This window comes from Chrysochloris asiatica, unplaced genomic scaffold (assembly GCF_000296735.1).
Source record: "Chrysochloris asiatica unplaced genomic scaffold, ChrAsi1.0 scaffold00150, whole genome shotgun sequence".
NCBI classification, from domain to species: Eukaryota; Metazoa; Chordata; class Mammalia; order Afrosoricida; family Chrysochloridae; genus Chrysochloris; species Chrysochloris asiatica.
In genome coordinates, this window is record NW_006408668.1 from 6,049,371 (window position 1) to 6,068,153 (window position 18,783).

General features: G+C 40.5%; 1 protein-coding gene across 2 annotated transcripts in view; it reads left to right on the plus strand.

The window, feature by feature from the left end:
- Window positions 1-18,783, plus strand: part of AFF3 (AF4/FMR2 family, member 3) — a 761,863-nt gene that overhangs the window by 527,562 nt on the left and 215,518 nt on the right. For both annotated transcript variants that reach the window (XM_006870742.1, XM_006870741.1), the window contains 2 exons: window positions 4,375-4,411; window positions 14,747-14,798. In XM_006870742.1, the coding sequence (XP_006870804.1) occupies window positions 4,375-4,411; window positions 14,747-14,798 (89 nt within the window). The remainder of the gene's footprint in view (window positions 1-4,374; window positions 4,412-14,746; window positions 14,799-18,783) is intronic.

The following is an 18,783-nucleotide window of genomic DNA, read 5'->3' on the forward strand; positions in this document are numbered from 1 at the left end:
AGAAAATTCAAAAGAACCAAGAAAGTGTGTCCTAGAGTCTGTAAATCTTTTCAAGAGCAGAAAGCTTCATCTTTCTCCTGTGGAGCAGCTGGTGAGCTTGAACTGCCGACCTTGTGGTTCGCAGTCCAGTGCTTATCCTAGAGAGCCACCACAGTCTCTCTCTCTTTCTCTCTCTCTCTCTCTCTCTCTCTCTCTCTTTCCTTCTAAGATGTGAGAACAGTAATCCCTGAGTTTCTTTAAGTTGAACTTTAAAGATTAAAGACTGAAGCTAGCTAGGCAGGAAACAGAAAATTGGAGAGAGCAGGGGTTGCATTTCCAGGGGAGGGAGTAAGGAAAGTGCCAAGACTTGAAGCACCCTTGTATGACAACAGTCCATCAGCATGACACCACTCTCAGCCCCAGGCAATAAGAATGTGTACACACATCATCTCCATTCCTACCTTGCTAGACTCCCAAGTCCGCTAGGGTAAAATCTTGGTATACTTGCATCCATTTCCATTCAAAAGTCTAACAGAAAATATTATAGGCTTAGTTAAGTGGTCCCATGGGCATCCCTGGGTCATACAAACAGTTAATGCTTTGGTTGCTAACGGAAAGATCGGAGGCTCAAGGTCACCCAGAGATACCTTAGAAGGAAGGCCTGAATCCACCACTGAAAACCTGTAGAGCAGTTCTACTCTGACAGACATGAGATCACCATGAGTCTGTATTCAGTGGAAAGCAACTGGAAGGGTGTTCTCAGAGCAGGCTAAAATGAAATCGAGCCCAGGGGGCTAGGCCTCTCCCCCCACCCCACCTCAGGCATCTATTAATAGGAGACACTTGCAAAGGCACAAAGCAGGACTTGAAAACGTTAGTGGTTCAAACCTACCAGCCCCTCGTAAAGTGTCACTATGAGTCAGAACTGACTCTGTGGCACTTAATAACAACAATAAGCTAGCTGGTGCGCTCCAGGAGTAGAGTGGTGACAAGTTTGCAGAATGTCAGAAAGGATAATATCCCATGATCCAGCAGAGTAGTGAGGTCTAGGAACATTGGAGTTCAAATCAGTATTTAAAAGTGAATCCTTTGTTGTACCATCCAGACGCCATCAACTAGAAAGAGAAGGGGTCTCTGGGTAGTACAGATGGCTATATGAACACAGGGCTTCTAACCAAAGGCACCTCAGAAGACAGGTCTGGGTGTCTACTTCCGGTAAATCAGCCAGTAAAACACTGGGTCACAGCTGACATCAGAACAGACTCAACAGCAACTGGATTAGAAACAGAAGAATCCATGTTTGCGATGAAGTCTTTGATTTTATTCTGACCTCACCTGCAGAAAACTACTGTAGTCGTCTTTAAAAATAGGACTTTTACTATGTTCGTTTCATTCCCCACATAAAATACAAGTAATAACTATTGTTGTTAAGTGCCGTTGAGTCGGTTCCGACTCATAGTGACACTACGTACGGTTTCCAAGAACTTTAAAATCTTTTTAGGAACAGAACACCTCATCTTGTGGTTCTCAGTCCAGTGCTTGTAGTCATTAGTTTTACTGGATACTATCCAGTTGTACTGAAAAAAATGTGAAGCCGGTGAATGATGAAATGCACGGTCTTCACCATATTTCCATCAGCTCTTTTGTGAGCTTGCTTGTGGTTCTCTGCTAATGAACCTGTGGTAGACATTCATCATCTGGATTTCAGGATGTCAAAGGACTCTGGGTGTGGCGCCGTTGGATCAGCACTGGACTGCAAACCACAAGGTTGGCAGTTCAAATGCACCAGCTGCTCCTAGGAAACCCTATATAGGGTTGATTGTGAGTCGAAGCTGATTTAATGTCACTTAACAACAAGATATATCAAGAAAATAAAATTTCAGTTTCCCAATAGTGTCTGAAGTCTCATAAAAATTCCACCTGGTGTATTTTTCTAAAGAATAGTAACTATCCCAGTTCCCATTCTTGTCTAATGGTGACTGCCCAATCTTGACTCTCTAGTACAAAAACCATCCAAAGGGCCAAAGTCCACCGATGGTACTAAGTAGACAACTACATAGGATTCAAAAGGTGCTTTCCACGTATCAAAGCTAAACTTCATTTATGTTTTTATATAAGCATCTGAATCTGTAGAAGAAAGAGGACCATGCCAATCTACCTGTGGCTGTTAGCTGTGGATACCTGCTTAGTAACAACATTTATTCAAAGTAGGCCAAAATAAGTTTTGAGGATTGTCCAAACACCTTAATCCATCGTTTTAGGAACAATATTTCCTTTTCATAGACTTGTTTCCAAAAGCTGAATCTTATGATTAGAGTAGAGCTGAGTTTTTCCTCCAAATGAATGACTCATTATCACCAACATGGAAGGAAGTTTATTAGGCACCTGTGGATGAGTCACTGTGCTTAAAATTGTGTGAGTTTCCTTCCCTGCCTTCTCCAACCTTCCCTCCTGATATCTACACACCAGGTTGGCTCATTTTATATTCCTCCAGTAGAGTTCCTTTTAAAAACAGACATTAATACATAGACTCAACTGTGCTACATTAAATGACACTCGTTCCCTTCACGTAAGAAAAATCTGATTAAACCAAGTAAGAGGAGATAATGTAGGACTCTTGGTGTGGTGCTGTGGGATAAGCACTGGACCACAAGGCCGGTTTGAACAGCAATCAGTGGTTCAAATCCACCAGCTGCTCCTCAGAAACCCTATACAGGGTTTGTATTTGAGTTGAAACCAACTTGACAGCACTTAACAACAATGTAGAATAAACACTGGACTGCAGAGTCGGTTTGAACTACAAAGTAAGTAGTTCAAACTCACCAGCCACTCCTTGGAAACCCTATACAGAGTTGCTGTAAGTCAGAACAGACTTAACGGCACTTAGCAACAACAAATTCCATTCTATTTGATTTTTGTTCCACACAGCAGAATTACAAAGCAGTTTTCACTCCATTCTATATGTTTCATTTGTCTTTATACATCCCTACTGTTACAAATAACCCAAGAAACTGGACTGTATGAAGAAGATCGTGGCATGAGAATTGTAGGAAGACTCATTAACAACTTGTAGTATGCAGATAACACATCCTTGCTTGCTGAAAGTGAAGAGGCGATGAAGCACTTACCTATAAAGATCAAAGCCTTAGGTCTGGATTATACCTCACCATAAAGAAAATGAAAGCCCTCACAATTGGACCAGTAAGCAACAACATGATAAATAGAAAAAAGATTAAAGTTGTCAATGATTTCTTGCCATGGATCCACAATCAACCCCCGTAGAAGCAGTGGTCGAAAAAGCATACAACGTGTTGCATTAGATGAATCTGCTGCAAAAGACCTCTTTATAAAGTGTTAAAAAGCAAAGATGTCACCTTGAGAACTAAGGTGTGCCTTCAATCACCTCCTATGAATATGAATGCTGGACAATGAATAAGGAAGACCAGAGAAGAATGCATACTTCTTTATTAAGGTGTTGGCAAAGAATATTGAATATACCATGGACTGCCAGAAGAATAAGCAAATCTGTCTAGTAGAAGCATAGGCTACATGTTCCTTAGAAGTGAGGATGACAAACTTAATCTCATATATTTTGGATACGTTATCAGCAAGGACCAGTCCGTGAAGGATATCATGGTGGATAAAGTTGAGGGTCAGTAAAAAAGAGGAAGGCCCTGAACGAGATGGATTGGCACAGAGGCTGCAACAGTGGGCTGCATTGGTTGTGCAGATGGCGTAGGACCAGGTACGCAGGTGCTGTTTCATGCTGTTGTACGTAGGGTCACTATGAGTCAGAACCAACTTGTTAGCACCAAACTACAACAACCATTTCAATTAATTCATCATTTTAAAATCTCCCTTATAGTTCATATTAAATGGGAATTTGGGGAAGGCAAGAGGAGGTAACCTCTCAAGACAAAATTTAACATTTCATTTTCATGTAAGTAAAATCGAGTTCCATCTCCATTTACCTGCCCACTACCTATAAACTCTAACTACTGTGTAGCGCTGGCTTTCTGCCATTTCAGATAAGTGGAAATCTGCAAATCTGCAATCATCTTTCATTCTACCAATGTGAAATTGACAACACTTGTTCAGTAGAGTGTCCCCAGTGGGTTGGTTGCCAGCCTCATCTGTGGAAAGGTGGTTGGAGTCAAGCTGTATTCGATGGGAAGTGGGCTAGATTAAAAGTCAATAATACAAAATAGAAGTCTTTGTGAACTGCATTCCCAAACTGCTTAACAAGCACATTTATGTTAACTGTTTCTCATGACAGTAGCTGCTAGAGATCATGATCAGTGATTAGGTTCTAAATGACCAGTCATATATCTCATGTTCAGCCTAGATTTTGAAAGTCAAAATATGAAAATTAACTGGTATTTCTTGTTCTTTTAGGACTCTCAACTTGTATCCTCCGGACACAATAATCCAAGTAAGAAAAGCTTCTCTCTATGACTGTTTGTGGGTCAGAGCATGAGGAGGGGAGATGGGCATGCAAGAGACAGTAGGTTCAAATCATATGGGAAATGTACTGACCCAGTGGATGGTCAGATGCTGAGTGACCTTGAGGGTCCATGCGTCTTTCTTTATTCAAGGACAAAAAAGGACCCAAACATAGAATGGTGAATTTTGAAAGCAAACCTAAGAAGAAGGACTGGCGTGATTGAGTATATATGGTGGAAGGAAAAACATTTTTTTAAGCAATTGTCTAATGAGTTGTCTAGATTGAAAGAAAATGAATGGCTAAAACAAAAAACAAAGCAAAACAACCAATGAAAAGACATGGAGATAAATGACCATATCCATGGGGGGGGGGGGGGGGGGGGGGGAGGGCGACTGCACCTTGCTGAGTGTGTATACCTTCCCCTCGTCCAGAAATCGGCATTGAGGAAGCAGCATCCTTGTTGATTCTAGTGTCTAATAAAACATGCTTTACTGTCAGAGAGAGGAAGTTACCCTTCTGTGAAGCAGTGTTTTAATTCACTTCTTTGGCATAACTGATTGGTAGGAATGTCTTGGGCATTAAAAATGCATGATCTGCCCAGCTCCTGTCAATTTAGTCATAGCCACAACAAGTGTGTTTTCATTGCATGGCCACCCAGTCAGCTGAGAGCACCCTTGTCAATTACAAAGCTCTATTTGAGGATGAAAATCACTCTGAGGCAGTAGATGTGTCTTTAGAATTAAGTGTTCACCCACTGGAAGTCTATGAGTGCAGAAGGGAAGAAAAGACATTTCAGAGCAAATGTGGTAGGAAGCTGCAGGTTTTTAATGCACGGCTAGAGAGCGGTCATTGTAAGGGAAGGATGCCAGAAAGGTTCAGAGATAATATATCACGGAATTACCCCACCCTCTCTTGAGATTTGCTGTGAGCAGAGGCACCGGCAAAAAGATGAAATGCCAAGAGACTGGAAATCTGAAGGAAAGAATAAATGCAGCAATAAGAAATGGAATCAGAAGTAGTGCATGCTTAAGTCCATGAGGTATACAGACATCAACCTCCTTATGCCAAAGACTCCAGGGTACTGAAGACTTGCCATTGCTTTGCTCATTATTTCCATTTGAATTGGAATAGCTCAGAGGAGAGGAAGGATTTAATAGATGAATAAATTTACCTTCTCTTAAATTGGAAATTTTACCAGAAGGAAGAGCAGAAGAATTGTTGAGTCTTGACTGTGTGTCAGTGACTTGGTTGGTGTATATTGTTTCAATTAAGCCTCACAATAGCTGGCATCAATATCTCAATTTTACATGTGAAGAAATTCAGAGATTAAATAATTAGCCCAGGATCATGTGACCAAAAAATAAATACTTAAAATTGGCAGCTTGGATTTGAATTCAAGGATCTCTGCCCCAAAGCCAACACACTTAACCATTTCACCCATTCCACCAAGAGATTGAAGCCCCATCTGAGAGTTATGTATTTTAATCTTTGTATGTATCTGGCATATTTTTATAGCATGTCACAATATTCATCTGTTTATCCTACCATTTAGTAGTCACATCTGTGGAATATGAAGTGTCTGCCTTGTGTGGTACAAAAACCTCTGGCATTTATTGTCTGGGGAAATTTCTGATTGATTTTCTCTTTTCTGGGGGTGGGATTTTGTTTGTTTGTTTGTTTGTTTGTTTTGCTTCAAATAAATCTTCCTCCCTAAACTAAGCACAGCTATTAAAAAAAAAGTGCTATTGCTGTTTTAAAATGTAAACTTCTCTATAGATGATATAGCACATTTGAAACTTTAGGAGAGCTGACACCACTAGTATTTCCCATGCTGGATCTTGTGTTTTCTTTGGATTCATTTAGCCATATTCAAGTGAACATGCAGGGAATGGAGAAAGATGGAGCTTCAGGAAAACCAAACCTGTCTTGTGCACATGTGCTCTTAAGAGTATGTTTGGGTTGAATGATTAGCCTTCGTTATGCAAGGAGCTCTGGTAGTATAATGGTTATAAGTCGGGCTGCTAACCTCAAGGTCAGCAGTTCGAAACTGCCAGCCATTCCATGGGAGAAAGATGAGGTTTTTCTGCTCCCTTAAAGATTTACAGCCTCAGAAACCCTATGCTGGTTTGCTAGAAGTTGAAACCGACTCCGCGGCACACCACCACCACTTTGTTGTTGTTGTTAGATGCTATCAAGTCGGTACCGAATCATAGCGACCCTATGCACAACAGAACAAAACACTGCCTGGTCCTGGGCCAACCTCACAATTGTTGTCATACTTGAACCCGTTGATGCTGCCACTTTGCCAATCCATCTCTCAGGGGTCTTCCTCTTTTTCTCTAACCCTTTGACCCTCCACCTTACTAAACATAACATCCTTCTCAAGCAACCACCACTTTAGGCATTGCTTTTTTCCTCTCTTTCTGGAATTCACAATTAATTATATAGATAATAAAGAAAAAGAATGTATAAATTAAGCAGGAAATTATTTTAATCCAGTTATTTTATAAGGTAGATACTTTCATCAATATGCTGAATCACTGATCAACTTAGTTTAATACTATAAACTGGAAATATATTAAACATTGAGAAATTTAAATATTAAGTAGGACATGTGCAGACCCTGAGACCCAAAAATTCCTACACATGCACAAGGAAGGGGGTTTATGAACATTTGTAATAGCGTTTTTTATCCTGGGGAAAAATAAATGCCCATCAGAAGTGGAATTAGACAAATGTGGTACAGGCGTACATTGAGATACCTCGCAGCAGTGAGGGTAAATGAACCAAAGTGAAATACACCATTAGCTGGAGCTCAAGCTCACAATATGGAGAAGTCAGTCTCAGGAGAATGTATGTAGTATGATTCCATTCATATAAAGCTCAAAACATGAAAAACTAAAGAATACTTTTATTTACTTAAAGAATACTTTTATTTAATTAACATAAAATGCCATGTCCAAAGTAGCTGGTGGGGAGGGTGGGAAGAAGATGCATTCTGGAGGAGGCATGTTTCTGGGTTGTTTATTGACAATGCTCATCTCGTGGCCTGGAAGGTGTTCCTGCAGTTGTTCACTTTACTTTCCTTGAACTGTTTATATGCATATAGTGGGAGTTGTGGTGTGGCGCTGTGGATTAATGTGCTGAACTGCCAAGTCAGTTTGAACCACAAAGTTGGTGATTCAAGTTCACCAGCCACGCCTCAGAAACCTTATACAGGGTCGTTATGAGTTGGAACCGACTCGACAGAACTTAATAACAACAACACACACACATACATGTATGTACGTATTATGTAAGGAGCTCTGGTAGTGTAGTGGTTACAAGCTGGGCTGCTAACTGCAAGGTCAGCAGTTTGAAACTAATAGCAGTTCCACTGGAAAAAGGTGAGGCTTTCGGCTTCCGTAAAGATTTACAGTCTCGGAAACCATATACAGAGTCACTATGAGTCGTAACTGACTCCGTGGCACACCGTCACTACCACCACCACCACCACAAGGAACAGATGATTCCATTCATATAAAGCTCAAAACATGAAAAACTAAAGAATACTTTTATGTATGTATATATGTGTTTATATCTGTATACATGTTTATATAATACATGTGCTCTGTTTAGTAATTTTGGGGAACTACATAGGTTGGATTTGAAACAGTGCAGTGCAGCTTGATGGAGTGGATGAAGGAGAATCCATGTGCCGTGAATGAAGGGAACATTTGTTTTTGTTCAGGTTTAGTGGCATTTCCTTCTTGTCTTAGTTACCCAGTGATGCTGTGACACAAACACTGTAAGTTGGTGACTTTTAAGAGCAGACAATTATTTTCTCACAATTCTAGAAGCTAAAAGTCCCATGCAGAGTATGGACCATGTCAGTTTCTTCCCCATCAGCACTCCTGAGCATTCCTTGGTTCCTTAGCTTAGAGAAGATCCTCACGTAGTATTTATCGTTCTGCATGTGTGTGTATTCTGGTCTTCCTATAGCCAAGAATGGATTAGGTTTAGACTCCATCAGACACTGGCATGACCTTATTAACATAACAAAAGAAAGCCCCTATATCCTTATTTACATAGTGCCAGGAATTGGGGGGAGGGGGCAAGTGTTAACAGTTCGTTCTGGGGTCCTGGTGTAGAGCTGCATGATAAGCACTAGACCACAGGTTCAGTTTGAACCACCAGGTCGGCAGTTCAAATTCACCTGCCACTCTTCAGAAACCAAATACAGGGACGCTGTGAGTCAGAACTGACTCAACGGCACTTACCACCACCACCAGAGATCATTCTATTACCCTTTTGCACAAACTCAGTTTTACTGCTTTGCTTTCCAGTGATTAGTATTTGTATTGCCATAATACTGTAAATTCTGATTACTTATTTATAATTTTTCTAATTAACACGGAAGCAATTCTAAAAATTAAATTACTATTAATGAGGAGTAGTCATTAATAATTACTAAACAAAATGTGAATCTTTTCAAATCTTGACTATGTAAAAGAAAAGTTGTAGCTGTACAGAGAGGAAAGATGGGAAGAAAAACCAGATGAGTGGCTGTCCGCATTCTGCATTGTTGTTGTTAAGTGCTGTTGAGTCGGTTCTGACCCATAGCAACCCTGTATAGGGTTTCTAAGGAGTGACTGGTGAGCTTGAACCGCCGACCTTGCAGTTCGGCTTTGCAGTCTGGCACATTAACCCACAGCACCACACCAGGACTCCTCATTCTGCATAGTATAGAAGAAATCAGACCTTCAGAGTTAATTAATAATGAAATTAAAGATTTTATGTATTTAAAATCATAAATACCACTGGAATCACCAAAAGAAATAATAAAACTCATACTAGTTGTAAGAATGAGGGCAGTGGTAGTGTAAATATACTGACTATGTTATTACTTACCTTTCATATTAGAAATCATGAAATACCATCTAATATTGATAAGGAGTCCCAGTGTAGCACTGTAGGTTAATGCGCTGGACTGCATAGTCGGTTTGAACCACAGAGTTCGGTGGTTCAAGCTCACCAGCCGCTCCTCAGAAACTCTATACAGGGTTGCTATGAGTCGGAACCAACTTGACAGCGCTTAACAATATCGATAAGAACTCCTGGTGTGTTGTTGTAGGATCAATACTGGACTGTGAACCACAAGGTCGGTAGTTCAAACCCACCACCAGCTCCTTGGAAACCCTATACAGGGTCACCATGAGTCGGAACCAACTTGACAGCGCTTAACAATATTGATAAGAACTCCTGGTGTGTTGTTGCAGGATCAATACTGGACTGTGAACCACAAGGTCGGTAGTTCAAACCCACCACCAGCTCCTTGGAAACCCTATACAGGGTCACCATGAGTCGGAACCGACTTGATGGCACTAAACAACAACAATATTGAAAAGGAGATCCTGGTGATACAAGCAGTTGATACATTCAACTAGTAACCACAATGCTGGAGTTTTAAGTCCATCAAAGGAACCTCTGAAGAAAGACCTGGCCATCTACTTCCAAAAAATCAGCCACTGAAAGTCCTATGGAGCACAGTTGTATTTTGGCAAATATGGGTAGCCATGAGTCCAAATTAACTCATCAGCAACTTTGGCTTATTGTTTTTAATATAATAAATCTCGAGAAAAAAACAAAAGCCTATCAGTTACAATAATGGTTGAAGGACTAAGAGAATTAAAAACAGGCAACGAAGTCAAACCTTTTCTAGTCAAAGTAAGTTTACTGTGTACATGGATTATTTTAATATAACTATAAAACTTTGTAGTATCCCAGAACTTATCTCTGCAGCGGAATTCAGCAAAACGTAGGTCCAGTTCGATTCCCTTTTCAAAAATCTCCTTTAGCACACATCATAACAGTATTGATGGGGAGTGTTAGACTTCGGCATCTCGATCATTTTAAGGGTTTGGTGGTGGTTGTGTAACAGAGAGTCGCTTCCAACTCATAATAACCTTGTACAGGAGCAGAAAGCCTCATTTTTTCCTGTGGAGCAGCTGGTGGATTTGAACTGTTGACACTGAGGTTAACAGCCCACTACGCCACCAGGGCTCCTTTTAAAGTGTTTCAAGGCCATGCATCAGGTGTGATTTCCCTTTATGCTTACGATCACTCAGAGTGCCTGAAAATGCTCAGTACATTTGACAAAAGCGTGGCTGTTGTGAAGTGTTTTTTTTTTTGTTTTGTTTTGTTTTGTTTTTTTGTAAAAAGTCACCTATGAGAGCCATCAGTGAAAGTGGTAAGGTTACCTTATACCGTTGCTTCCAGAAAGCAGTACATTCTATATTAATAAGGAAACATGTCATCAAAACAAATAGAATACTGAGTACCTAATGTAAGTGTAAGGAGCTCTGGTAGCGTAGTGGTTACGAATCGGGCTGCGAACCTTAAGGTCAGCGGTTTGAAACTACCAGCCGCTCCGCGGGAGAAAGATGAGGCTTTCTACTCCCGTAAAGATTTACACCCTCGGAAACCCTGTACAGGGTCGCTATGGGTCGGAACCGACTCGACGGCACTTAACAACAACAACAACAACAATGTAAGTGTGGAGGCCTGATGTGGCGCTGTGGGGTAAAACACTGGCCTGCAAGGTCAGGTTGAACTACAAGGTCAGCAGTTCAAACTCATCCGCCACACCTTAGAAACCCTATACAGAGTTGCTATGAGTCAGAACTGGCATTTAACAACAGTGTAAGTGTGGCACAAGATCTGCTAACCACAGGATCGATGGTTCAAACTCACTAGATGCTCTTTGGAAACCCTATGCAGGGTCTCTATGAATCAGAAGCGACTTGACTGCTCTTAGCAACAACAGTATAAGGTACTGTGGACAGCATGTATGGAGTGTGAGTGTCCATAAACGCACACACACAATCCTATCTGTGACTCATTGTTTTTCTGGTTCCTTTCTATGATTCTAGTTCCACTTGCAAAATGATCCTAGCCAGTTTCTTGTTTCTAGCTTCTTAGTGATCAATTTAGATTCACCCAAAAAGAGATCAATGTGGTAGCCATCATGAAAAACCAGAGCCACGATCAAGTCACTTCTGACCCATAGCGGCCTTCTCGGATAGAAAGTGTCCAAGGTGTAATCTTTACGGAAGCATACTGCTGCTACCTCTTCCTCAATCTTCTCAGAGCCGCTCACTGGTGGATTCAAATTGCTGACCATTCAGTTAGCAGCCAAGTGTTTAACCACCATCCCATAGGCTGAAGTAATTAGAACAGCCCCCAAAATCCACTACCATCCAGTGGATTCTAACTCATACTGACCCTACAGGATAGAGAACTGGCCCTTTGAGTTTCTGAGATGGTAACTCTTTACAAGAGCAGACAGCCTCATCTTTCTCTCACAGAGCAGGTGGTGTGTTTGAACTGCCAACCTTATGGTTAGCAGTACAATGCCCAAACAGTCCTCTTTAGTGAGACATCTCCTGAGCTTCCAACTAAAAATCCCATATTATTGAGAATTTTTGTGCTGACATTCATCAATTCCCTGGGTCCTAAATGTGCTTCTCTTCATTGACTTCTGCACTTAGACATTGCATGTTGATTTCAGAAATTGCATCACTGGAAACTTTTAAGCTGTCAGGAAGAATTTTATCTTTCTGTGGGGCAGAAATCATGGCAAGCTTACCTCCATTTGGAGCTTTGCTTTTTTTCTCCTCAGAATGATGAATTTGTTATCATCACCTAAGTCTCTGAGAATGCTCTCTCAGACTGTTCGTAAATGCCCTCTTTGGCCCCATTGTCTTCTTTCCTGTGTGCCAGAACCTACTCTGTTTTCCCTGTTGCCACAACATAAGTGTTAAACGAAAAGATAATTGGCTGTAGTTTTGTCCCTGCGCTGAGTCCAGCTAGCAAGGCAGGTAGACCCCAGAGCCCATGTGCAGAAAGGCCTGTGTGCCCACCACCTGTGGGTTATCTGGCAGAATTGTTTGTCAAGGTGTAAAGCATATTTATTCAAAAGACCCAACAACATCTTCACTTTTTATTATTGAGTTCCTGTTTTCTGACATAAGTGGTTTGGGAATGTCTAATACTGCCTGCTGCTGCTTCCTCTGCTGTTTTTTTTACATCCTTGATTGTGATTGCATGTGATGTGACTGCCGACAGCCAGTGACTAGGGACAAGGGCCGATTTCCCCAGATTAAAGGGGAGAAAATAATCCGTTTATTTGAGAAAAATTAAGCCTCCGTTTAGTTTTGTATGGAAGCGGATGTTGCAACTCGTTATGTTGGGTGTGTGGCCCATAGTAAAATAGTTCTGTAAAGTAGTAAATTAGGTCCTTTCCCAATACTGAAGTTGACCAGACCTTACATATCTCCTAGATCAATCAATCCCCTGATGACCTGGTCTGGAATACAGAATAGGAGCATGAGGTCAAAGGAAATGTATTCACTTGCTACTTCTGCTTGTACTTCCTGTGTACTTGGGTTCTCTCTGCCTAATCAGTGTTTGATATGAAGGCAATCAAAATTGATTTTATAGCTTTTTGTTTTTCACTAAACTGGCGCACTTTCTGACGAAATGACTATCTCTTATGGTTTTTTCCTAGCACTCTGTAGTCACTAGATACCCCCTAGACTTCAAGTTATGTCTGAGATAGTTCGGGGAAGTATGCATAACTCTGTCTTCTTTCTTTCCATCATTGTTCCAATTCCTATAAGAGAAGAAACTGCAGAGTTTATTTTGAGTCCAGTTTGGAAAATATCTCAGGAATACATTTGTTTTGTGAGCGAGGGGGTTGTTCCTGAGAATAGGTGACCACAAGCTAATGTCCACAGCCAATAGAAGAGTATATGGTATGGGGCAAAGGCCCTAAATGGTAAGTTAGGATAGTGTGAAGTCACAAGGCCTGACTTGAAAGAACCTAAAGTAAGTTGCCACCATCGGGTCCACTTCTTGCAATGCGTAACCTTTTCTTGGGTGTTATTGTTATTCAGTGCCGTTAAGTTAGTTCTGATTCATAGCAACACTGTATAGGGTTTCTGAGGATCCACTGGTGAGTGTGAACCACCAACCTTGTGGTTCAAACCAGCCTTTGTGATCCAGTGATTATTCTGTAGTGCTACACCAGGACTTCTGGGGTTTAGTAAACTGTCGTCATTGTTGTTCATTGCTATCCAGTTGATTCTGACTCATGTGATCCCATGTGTGCAGAGCAGAACTGTTCCTTAGGGTTTTAAAGACTGTTACTTTTGGAAACATTGCCACGCCTGTCTTGTGAGGTGTCTCTGGGTGGGTTCAGACTTCCAACTTTTCAGCTAGTGCTTAATTATTTGTGTGACCCAACGACTTTATTCAGTAATCAGCACTGCACAACCATAAGCAACTCCAGTTAACTCGAATTCTCAGTGATGACCCCTATTCCAACCTTCCAGAATGAGGTTACATGGTTCAAACCATGTATAACTAAGAGTCTAACAATTACATTATGCCTACTGCAAGAGGACTTTGTCCTTTAGAACTGCAGAATGTGAAGTAAATTTAGATTCCCTCAGCTAAAACCCATTAAACCCTTGATGCCTACAGACCAGAGAAACATTTCTTTAGCTAGCCTTTCAGATAGTCAGAAAGGAGTTCTGGTTTATATTTTACTCAGCATTAACATAGAGATCCCAAAACATGCTGCCAAGACTCTACAGACCGTGTAATGCTTAGGCATCTTGTAACATGTGGTGTTACCTCAGTGTTCTGTAGAATCCTGGCCTCCAGGTTCTGGTTCAGCTTGACCTGGTTTAGCTTGTGTTAGCAGATGGAATCAAAGTTCAAAGTGATTGGGGTGTAGAATGTGAATGCAGCTGTTTCTTTAAATTTTCTGTAAAATGAAGTGGAAGGAAACAGATTCCACCAAACCTAATGTCAAATCAACTAGCAAGCCCTATAGGATCGAATAGAACCGCTGCCCCATAGGGTTTTCTAAGCAGTAGATCTTTATGGAAGCAGACTGTCTTATCTTTCCCCCACAGAGCAGTCCGTGCATTTTGAACCGCTGTCCTTTTGTTGAGCAGCTGAGTGCTTTAACCACTGGGTCACCAGAGCTCCTAAACAGGTTCCATACTCATCTTTTGGCAGGGTCTCCAGTCTGAGCCTCTGGTGTTTGTAAATAGTTCTTTCATACCTACTCACAGACCCGTGCCTGGGCAATTGTATTGCACAGAAGAAATTATTTTGCAAATCAAGTTCCCAGACAATAGAAGATGTTTTAAAAGCCTCCTGCTGCACATTTTGAAAGATTGTTAATGTGAGCATGGAAATGTATTTAATCTCTCTTAAATCTGAAAGACTGTAACACTCACATGTTGGTATTTTTCTTCCGCTTTTTTTAAGAGAAAGGTGAAGCTGAGCCAGAGAGTCCAGACAATGGTACATCAAATACATCGTAAGTCCCTTTTGTGTTTCTATCAGAGACGACTGTTTTTTAATATGCCTTATACTATGAAACCGTGCAAGTATCTTGTAATAGTGGTAATAACAGTGGAAGAGAGCCTGTGGTTCTCTGTTTGCATGATAATGTCTTTTAAATGCTTTTGGCTGCAGGTGCGCTTTCAGTTCTTTATGAGTCTTTTGCATCATGAGTGGAAATGATCTTGCAAACGCAAATGCTTTTCTTCACAAACGTACAAATGGATTGACACTTGAGGGCATGCGTTAGAGGAGGGAAGCGGGAGCCCTTCAGAATGTGGTTGGAGACTTCCAGCCCTGTCATAATAATTGCAGAACTTCTCACACATACTCGGAGATAGTCTGTTCCATACACCTCTCTGAAGTGATACTGTCATTTAAAGTAACCTCTGCTCTGAACGACATGAAAAATGCAATGAATGGCACTTTTGGTGTCTCTAAACATGGTTAATATTTTTAAATTAACCAAATCCCTGTTTGAAAACAATAAGAAAAAAACACTTTGTGAAACATGTGTTCCTCACTCTGTTTTATCTTTTTCTGTTCAATATTCCAAGAATCCATATATGTTTTTTAAATGAAGAACTTGATGCCAAAGTGATACACCAAGGTTTAAATAAAATCATTCACGGGCTAACACATTATTTTATTTTAGTGTACAAGAATCAGCAACTGGTTTGTGCCTGTAAAATCTTTTTTGTCTCTTATTAAGGGTGAAATGATGTTTTATCGTTTTGGGAGAGTTTTGTGAATTTATCTACATTTGGCACAGGGCTCCTAGTCCTAAGCATTTATAGCTTTTATCACAGTTAGAAATTACTAGTTGTGATAAAATACAAGGGGGCTTCAAAAAGCTTGTGGAAAAATTCCGTTATCTTTTAATCCCATTTTCCACAAATTTTTGAAACCCCCTCATGTTAACTAAATAGCCTCTTTTGTTCAAAGTCTATTTTGTCAGCCTAGAAGGAGCCTTTGGTTTGCATAGTATGCCTAGATATTTCAAAAAAGGACATAGTATGTTTGTCTTTTTAAATACCTTATCCTTCAAGTTCTAAATAATTTCGTCATGGTTTCTGATGATACAATGAATGCGACTAGTCTTAAATGGTTAAAATGAGTAATAGTTTCGAAAATGTTTGTGTTGCAAATTATAATGGGAAAAGTGTTTGAATGCCATCTGGAGGCATTCTGGAGAACTGACAAGGGCAGAAGCGAGTGGAAAATTCAATTCTTTTGAGTAACTAGGTAAGAATTTATGTTACTAGATTGTAAGCTATTTGATGGCTAGTTATATTTTTTTGCAAATTATTTTATTAAAGTGTTAGTTGTTGTAAATTCTCTTTTTATAAAATAAAATAAAATAATAAAATTATTTTGAAAAAAAATAACAAAGGAACATGAAAAATATGTTGGAGAGCTGCTAGCATCCTACATTTAATATTTGTTGTTGTCAAGTGCTGTCGAGTTGATTCTGACCCATAGTGACCCTCTCTAGGGTTTTCAAGGAGCAGCTGGTGAACTTGAACCACCGACCTTGCAGTTCAAACAGCTTTGCAGTCTGGTGCATTGCTTCAAAATCACTGTCAATAGATAACAATTGTAAATGTGGTTTGTTGTTGTTGTTGTTGTGTGCTGTCGAGTCGGTTCCAACCCATAGTGACCCCACATAGTTTCCAAGGAACGGCTGGTGAGCTTAAGCCACTGACCTTGCAGTTGAAACTGACCTTACAGTCCAGCGCATCAACCCACAGTGCCACAGTTAGATGTGCCATTAAAGTATTCTTTCCCTTATGCATTTCTAAAAAGTCTGCCCCCCTCCCCCCAAAATTGCTTTCCATAATTCAGTTCCTTTTTATTCTGTGAACCCGCACACTGCCATTGGGTTGTTTCTGCCTTATAGCAACTCAATAGGACCATTTCGAACTCCTTCGTATATCTGAAACTGGAATCTACAGGAGCTAACAGCCTCATCTTTCTCCCACAGAGCAGCTTATGGGTTTGAGCCATTGATCTTGTGGTTAATAGTCTAACACTTAACCCACTATGCCACCAGAGCTTCTTATAAAAATAAATAAGTTGTATGAGAACTGACCTTTAAGTCCTCCAGAGATGTAACAACAGTGAAGGCCTCACCTCGTGTTCGTGCTTTTGAGCAAAAGCAAACCTTTAGTCATTTACCTAACATCCTGCCTCCCGTACTAGGAAGAACAGAAATAAATAGCATCTGGGGTTGTAAGGATCTCTGCTAAAAGTTGTTTGTTGTTGTTGTTAGGTGCCATCAACTCGGTACCAACTCATAGTGACCCTGTGCAAAACAGAACAAAACACTGCCCAGTAGGTCCTGTGCCAACCTCACTACTGTTGCCACACTTGAGTCCATCGATGCTGCCACCTGTCCAGTCCATCTCGCTGGGGGTCTTCTTCTTTTTCTCTGACCCTCCACCTTACCAAACATGATATCCTTATCCAGCGACTAGTCCCTTCTGACAATATGCCTGAAGTATGAGAGACAAAGTTGAGCCATCTAGGCCTCCAAGAAGCACTCTGGCTGCACTTCTTCCAAAATGGATCTGTTGGTTCTTTTGGCAGCCCATGGTACTTTCAATATTCTCCTCCAACACCATAACTCAAATGCATCAATTCTTCTACGGTCTTCCTTATTCACTGTCCAGCTTTTGCAAGCATATGAGGTTACTGAATATTGAAATGAGGTTTTGATAACCTCTGCTAAAAGTGGGGAGTTCTAAACTTGAGCCTCTTAAAAGAGTCCTCTAGCTTTGGGCCTATTATAATTCTTTAAGAAGAGCAATATGTTATGAATAAAGAACAAATGCCCTAGATTTGCATAGCATTTTACATTCTTATTGTTTTAGTTATCTAGCTTTGATATAACTGAAATACCTCAAGCAGATGGCTTTAACAAATAGAAATGTATTCTCTCATAGTTTAGCTACAAGTCTGAATTCAGAGGCCTGGCTCTGGAGTAAGGTGCTTGTCTTTTAGCATCTGTAGGTCTAGCATTCCTTGGAGAGCTCCCTGCGTCTTGGCATCAGTCTTTCCTTGGATCTAGTATCACAGCAGGGACCCTAGATCTTCAGAAGATGCACTCCGCTCCTGGTCTCCTTTTTAGGTTGTAATAAGTCTCTCTAAGCAACGTTTGCTTGTTTAACTTCATTTCTATCTCAAAAGAGATTAACTCAAGATACAACCGAGCCCTGTAGATTGTACCTAGCCCCATTAACATCACTGTTAATATTAAATGCTGTCAAGTCAGTTCTGATTCATAGTGGCCCTGTATGGGGTTTCTGAGGAATGACTGATGAGTGGGAACTGCTGACCTTGCAGTTCAAACCGACCTTGCAGTCCAGTGCTTAGAAGTAAGGATTTACAAAGTATAGGATAATTACATCAGATCACATCATAGCAATCTAATTAATTCTCATTATGAGGGATTACTACTTCTTAACTGCCAAACCACAAGAATCCAGGCTCAGCCATGTTGACACAAAACCTTTACCATCACACTTATATACAACACTTCATTTAACTTTATTTCAGTAGACAGATATGGAGGCCAGGAACAGTATCTCCATTTTACAGATATGAAAGCTGAGGATCAAAGAGGTCATTCAACTTAAATGATAAATTTCAACCATAAATACTCTGATATTTTGCTTTTTCCCTGTTTATCATTCTGAGAGGTGAGTGGGTTTCAGAAGAAGAAACAAAGTCATGAATTCGAATCAGGGTTAGATTATTTGTTAAGTGGTAAGAGTCGGAACAATCAGAATGATGTGGGAACCTGGAAAGTGAAACCAGGAGTACCCAGATGCCAGAAAAGAAACGAGGAAGAGAATGCCTAAGTAAAGACAGACCAAAACTATGGGGTCCAGAGAAGTTGAAGGAGTGAAGCAGAACAAACACAAGGAAATAACATACAAAAGACACTACGGAAGATTTAT